The 7,039-nt window shown below is 39.9% G+C and overlaps 1 protein-coding gene across 1 annotated transcript in view; it reads right to left on the bottom strand.

The window, feature by feature from the left end:
• Positions 1–3,691: 3,691 nt before the first annotated feature.
• The window catches only part of LOC101996891 (cathepsin M-like), a 4,098-nt gene continuing 750 nt past the window's right edge, over positions 3,692–7,039 (bottom strand). The window contains exons 3-7 of the mRNA XM_005355320.1: positions 6,225–6,371; positions 5,580–5,804; positions 5,038–5,200; positions 4,338–4,455; positions 3,692–3,791 (exon numbers count right to left, since the gene is read on the bottom strand). Coding sequence (XP_005355377.1) covers positions 3,692–3,791; positions 4,338–4,455; positions 5,038–5,200; positions 5,580–5,804; positions 6,225–6,371 — 753 coding nt within the window. The remainder of the gene's footprint in view (positions 3,792–4,337; positions 4,456–5,037; positions 5,201–5,579; positions 5,805–6,224; positions 6,372–7,039) is intronic.

Here is a 7,039-nt window from a genome sequence, read left to right on the forward strand (position 1 = left end):
CAAGGAAAGTCTTCAGACATCATCCCCAACTCTAATATCTGTGTGGAAAGGCAACATCTTCAGAAAGCACTTACAGAAATATCCTATTGGCAGTCAAATTAGTGGATTGCTATTGATGGATTCCTGGAATTCTTCACTAACTGCTGGCTCCAGAAAGAGTCCATAAATTTTTACACCAGGGGAGATTGCTAGTCTACGTTATCCTTTGAATCAGTCATAAAAAGGGATACCCTGGCACTCTGTCCACAATTCTATTTCCACTTTGCCTTTCTGGTTCAAAATGAAAGTGACCAGTAAAAAATTTGTTAAGATGTGCAAAATTATTTAAGTAGGTTAAACCATTTGGTGACATTAATACTACTCAGCAACCATACCTAAATCTGATAAACAGGGACTATGCACCTCCTGGTGGCTAAAGGCTGGTTTGCACTTCAGTGTGAACTCAGGGTGACATCTGACTTGGGTACTGGAAGGATGGATACCTCCTCTCCTTGCAGATCAAGGACAAAAGTTGAAGATTGGAAAGGAATATTCCCTACATTGTGAAGTGTGTCAATTCATGATAAATTGGTCAAATAGAAGGAGATTCCTTTCTCTGAGTATGGCCAAAAGAGACTGTGGACAGAAATAAAAACCATGATTAAAAACACAAAATACACTGAACATACATAAAAAAATAATAATCAACATAATGACCACAATTAACACAAACATTTTAATAATAATATTAAATATTATTGGCCTCAATTATCTAATCAAAAGACACAGACTGAATAGATCAAAAAGTGAAGTCTAGGTTTTCATTCATTGATCTAAAGATTCAATACAATCCTCATCCAAATTCCAACACAATTCTCCACAGACCCTGAAAGGACAATTCTCAATTTTATATGGAAAAAAATAGGTTATCTAAAATAGTCCTGAGACAATAAAAAGAATTACTGGAGGTCTCATCATTCCAGATTTCAAGTTATGCTACTGAGCTGTATTAATAAAAACTAAATGGTATTGGCGTAAAAATAAACATGTTGATCATGGGATCAAATTGAAGACCCAGACATAAATACACACACATATGGACACCTGATTTTTTTCTAAAGAAGTCAGAAATACACAATGGAAAAAAAGATAGTAACTTCAACAGATGGTGTGGTCAAATATCATTCTACATGTAGAAAATGCAAACAGATCCGTATCTCTCACCCTGCAGCAAACTCAAATCCAAGCGTATCAAAATCCACCAGATAAAACCAGATACACGAAACTGTTGGAAGCAAAAGTGGAGAATAGGCTTGAACTTGTCGGCACAAGAGAAGACTTTTTGAACAGAATACTGATAGTGTAGGCATAAGCTCAACTGTTAATAAATACAACCTTATAAAATGGAAAAGTTCTGTAAGGGAAAGGACACCATCCTTTAGACAAGGCAGCATCATACAGAATAGGATTAAGATTTTTTACAAACTCCACATCCAATAGAGGCCTAATTGCACGTGGCTATATCAAAGGAGCTGCAGGTGGCGATCGAGTTTCCAGAGTTTGGTTCACTGGAGAGCAAGCACTAATGGGTTGATCTCAGGTAGGCATGCTCCTGAGGGCTTCAGCTGCTTCAGCTGCAGAATATTTCTTGCTGCTGCTGCGCCTTTACATGTTTCGTTGCTGCCGTTTTTCTCTGGTGTCTGAAATGGTGTGAGTGGGTGTGCGGGGATCTACACTGCTTTAATGTCTCTGGAAACACCCTATTCTACTGGGCAGTTTTGCCTGTGGAATATTATGAAGATTATTTCCTTTTAAGCTGTACTGTTTAACTGATGTAAAGATTTTATACCATAATAATGTTAATTTGAATAGAATTTTGATGATCAAGGGTTTATAAAAAATGTAGTAAAGGATTGTGGTAGGCATTAGTTTAGTGAGAAAACTAACACAAACAAAGGTAGGAGACAGTGTTGCCACTGACCTTGAGAGCACAGGAGCCGCAGAGGGTAGAAAGAAGAGTCAAGAATGAGTCACAGCTAGGGTTTACGAGTTTCTCTTAGATAATCAACGAAAACAACTGAGTTCCAGAAGGTAGCTTAGTTCAAGTTTTTTCCATCTGAATGTTGGGGAATGTGTTCACAGGTTTCGATGTGTATCATAGCTAAAACAAAGCTTTTAGTAATGACTTAAGGTTGGGTTATGATGTTTTTGATAATGACTTTGAGGTAAAAAAAATCTTGGGGAACAATTTAAAGTTTAGGAAGGCACACTTTTAATAATTGAGCTAGGTACTCATTAAGGTCAGGGAATAAAAACAATGGCAGCCTGGCTATTGCTAGCGGATGTACCTTTCCTGCTAAGATGGGTGCATGATCAAAGGTGATGATTATTTTCTTGTACCCGTTTCTTCCCTCAGCTTCTTGATTAAAAACTGTTGGTGAATGGGCATACACCCTAACATTTAAAGGAGACTTGGCTGAATGTTTTCATATATAAAAGTGTAGATTTGTGATTCTTTTAAAATTTTTATAAGATTAACTTTTGAGATAAATAACAAAGTGATTGGTCCTGTCTTTGTAGCTGCAAAATGCAGCCTGTCAGTAAATGAATTGGCTGAGACAAATAACCTTTCTTGTTTACATTTTGCTAAGCTATAACAAATTGCTTGGAAATGGATGTATGTGGGTTCTTGGAAATAACTTGGTTTTCACCTGTAATATGTAAAATGTTTGATTATATGAGGGATATGGAAAACATTGTGGTTTTTGCTTGTATTCATTGCATTTGTTCACTAAAAAAATAGGATGCAACCACATCGTAACTTTTATACTGCTTGAAAAAGTTTGCTGGAGTATATAAGCTGTAAGGGAAAAAATAACAGACAGGGGACATCAGGAAGTAGTAGAAAGAGGTCATCAGGAAATATAGAAGGGACACATCAGGATAGAAGAACAGATCAGAAAAGGAATAGAGTAGAACAAACAAGAAAAAGAAAAATAATAATGAATAACTGAGCCTTGGTCCTAAGAAAATTCCTTGTGTGTCTGTCCAGCAGTTGTCTGCTCTCCATCTCCGCTTCAGTTCCTCTGACCTGCTGAAGGCTTGCCAATTATCTGCACGCTCGATGAAATCCTGATGTGTTGGAGAAGTGTATGAGTGAGTTAGTGAGTGTTCTCTCTCTCTCTCTCTCTCTCTCTCTCTCTCTCTCTCTCTCTCTGTCAATTGGGTGATTAGTCTGCCAACTTCATGGCTCCCCCTCAATTCCTGAGCTGCTGACAGCTAGTCCTTACAGCAGCAGCGAATATCCAAAATATACAAAGAGAACTCAAAAAACTGGATATCAAAACAGCAATAACAAATGATCCAATTTTAAAATGTGGTATAGATCTAAACAAATACTTTTCAATAGATGGATCTCAAATGACTGAGAAACACTTAGAGAAACATTTAATTTAGAAGACATCATTTGATATAGTGAAATATAAAAATCAAGTTATTACAGAAAACACAAATACAAATCAGTGTACAGCATCAATTGCAGCAGTGATCACATCTTACTAGAGTAAGTATGTCACGAAATTCACATCACAACTGGCTCATCGGTGGCCGAAGTGTCTTCTGCACAGAGCAGTGACTGCTTGCTTTGAGAAGGAAGTGCCTCTTCTGCACATGTTGTCTTTCGTCCATTTCTTCCTTGTCACCACCAAGCCAGTCACACTGTAGGGTACATGGCATATGTAGCAATTCCACAGTGGTTTCTCTGGTCCTTGGCAATCTTCATGTAGCCTCTAATGCCCCACTTTTTACCCATGCTGAAAGAAAACGTGTTTTCCCTTTAGTAAAAATAACACAGCACCGTGGATTATTATAATAACTCCTCTCTTGAACACTGACCCAGAGGCCAGCTTAATAGAAAGCATCAGAAGAAGCAGAGGATCAACTCTTAGAAACCAAGTCTTGGGAACCTCACACAAGACTGTGAAAACTACAGCAAGGAAGAGATGGGACAACTTTCCATGCATAGGGGGGTCCGGAGGTAACATTTTTTGCATCAGATTTTAGAAAATCAGTGGCACAAATGCGATATTAGAACCTAACAAAACCAGTAGCTGAATATGAACACTGTGACCACACAGCATGAGCGGGTTGCTCAGGGCATAGGGACAGATCAGAGGATCAAGTTCTGGCCATAGAGGACTGGAATTCAAGTCCAGAATCCCACTGAAAGCCAGGATTGAGGCTGGAGATAGTTCAGTGCCTAAGATCGTGGAGACAAGAACTCCCACCCAAAAAGTTGCCTCTAGAAACAGAAAAATCTCCTCCCAACCTGAAATACAAATAATCTCAGCAATCTTTACCTGTTCTTGACCAGCCAGTATTTCCTGCCATCTGCCTCTCTTCCTTCAAAGCCGTAGCCGACCACTAGCATAGCATGGGTGACAATAGAACTACTGCAGTTTGGCTCATGATATATGCCTGGAAAATAGCATCGGTGACCAGGGGGAGGCCCCAGGAACCTGACAATAGGAGGCATTTTCTGATGTCACTGACAATAGGAGGCATTTTCTGATGTCACTGAAATGATACAAACTCCAGTGACAACCGAATAAGTCATTGACAGGAATCCTGGCACAGGTCCCCATTAGAATCAGGAAAAAAATCAAGTGATCATAAATGTATTGATAAACACTTGCCTATATGCATATAAGATAATCCACTGCCAGCAAGCACCACTGAGCATAAATTTCTTAATTCACATTTCACTTTAGGTTTATTCTAGAAATGCCATCTCATGAAGAATCTTATAGACATATCACACGTAGAAAATCGAGAAATTAAGTTAAACAATAAATTTTATGGATTATTAGTTGTTTGCATGCAAAGGGGAGGTCATGCCAAGTACCAATGACACATAATATTATTGAATGGATACCTGTAAAATATGGAAACCCACATACTCAAATTATGTTTGATACTTTTTTAAAAATGGTCTGTTGAACAGAAATGGCATAGGTGTGTCCACATTTTCAATTAATATCTAGAAGAGCACATGCTTACCTCCTTTATAGAACTGGAAGGAATCATGTCTTGCGTCGATTGCAACAGAAATGGGTCCGATAGTTGCCACAAGATTCATTAGGGCCTTTTCACTCTTTGGTACTAACACAAGGCCTGTGATACTAGCAGTAGAATTTTCCAGATTGTACCTGCAGGGCCCTTCCTTAAAAATAGAAAGAGTTAAAAGACTGGGTTACTTCCCTCTGAGCCCTGGAGAACAAGAGTCAGAACAACATTCCTCGCCTTGCGGCTGAGCATCCCCATATCTGGGCTGTTATAAATCACCCCAGGAAATAAAATGTTACCGGGAAATTTGGAACTGAGACTTAGCTCTCATGTTGCAAGTGATACCCCATTAGGTCTTGCTGTCTATAAGAAACTTTCATAGTGAAGAAATTTATATTCCATATAAAGATTTTAAATGTTCTCCTTGCTTACAGAAGTAGGATCAGCTACATGGAAACCATATCAACAGATAACCACACTAAGATAGTGCTGTGATCACAGGATTGAAGAAACAATAGCACAGCAGGTCCACTTACCTTTTCTTCATACGGATAGGTTGCCTCGGACTCCAGACCTCCGTTTTCTTTCACATACTGCAGGGCAAGGAATGTATTGCCTCTAAAACAGCCCCTGTTACCTTGAGGCCTAGAACAGTCCACTAGGTTCTGGACACTCAGAGGAATCAGTTTGCCGGTTTTCCGAAACATCTGTCCTTCTATGGCACCAGCCACAGAAAAAGCCCAACAAGCAGTACACCTACCCTAAACAGAGAAGACATGACAATCATCCACAAACAAATAGCAAACAAAATCAGAGAGCCGAGTACTGTGTAAGAAAATGAGCCACTGGCAGTTGATGGAAGCCTGACAGGACGTCAGTCTCTTTGGAGACTTGACAGATGTCTGTTCGCTCAGGTCACAGGGGTTGGCCACACACATGCTCATAAGGGGTAGGACCTACTGATGTCTGAAGGTTAGAGACAGCATGAAAAGGGATGTGACACCTTGACATGTGACAGGGACACTAGGTGGAGCTGTAAGGCTAAGGTAGTGGTGGATGAAGATGTTTGGTATGCATTGTATGAAAACACAAGAAGAATAACAATATTATTAGAAAATAAACTCACTCGATTCATACAGACATGTCATTTCTTAACCGATGAGCGTGTGAAATGCTTATACCTGTCTCCGCACGGAGGTGACATAGCCTTTCTTTCTCCAGTTTATAAATTTGGGCACATCACCAGCCAGACGTTTCTGGACAATTTTCCCTTTCTTGAGAGTGGGGACTGGGATATTCATCATCAAATTTCTGAATTCTTCACCAGTCTTTAAGGAAAAACACATAAATCTTTAAAAACAAAGACGGCAACAATTTGGAGAGAAAAACACATTGTGCAGCTATGCATGTCACACCCAACATGTCACATGTCACCCAACACATTGTACGGCAGTGCATGTCACACTCACCATGTCACCCAACACATTGTACAGCAATGCATGTCACACCCACCATGTCACCCAACACATTGTGCAGCAATGCATGTCACACTCACCATGTCACTCAATACACTGTGCAGCAATGCATGTCACACTCACCATGTCACCCAACATATTGTGCAGCTATGCATGTCACACCCACCATGTCACCCAACACATTGTGCAGCTATGCATGTTACACCCACCATGTCACCCAACACATTGTGCAGCAATGCACGTCACACTCACCATGTCACTCAATATACTGTGCAGCAATGCATGTCACACTCACCATGTCACTCAATACATTGTACAGCAATGCATGTCACACTCATCATGTCACCCAACATATTGTACAGCTATGCATGTTACACCCACCATGTCACTCAATACACCGTACAGCAATGCATGTCACACTCACCATGTCACTCAATACATTGTACAGCTATGCATGTCACACTCACCATGTCACCCAACACATTGTGCAGCTATGCATGTCACACTCACCATGTCACCCA

Source organism: Microtus ochrogaster, chromosome 16 (genome assembly GCF_000317375.1).
Source record: "Microtus ochrogaster isolate Prairie Vole_2 chromosome 16, MicOch1.0, whole genome shotgun sequence".
Taxonomy (NCBI): domain Eukaryota; kingdom Metazoa; phylum Chordata; class Mammalia; order Rodentia; family Cricetidae; genus Microtus; species Microtus ochrogaster.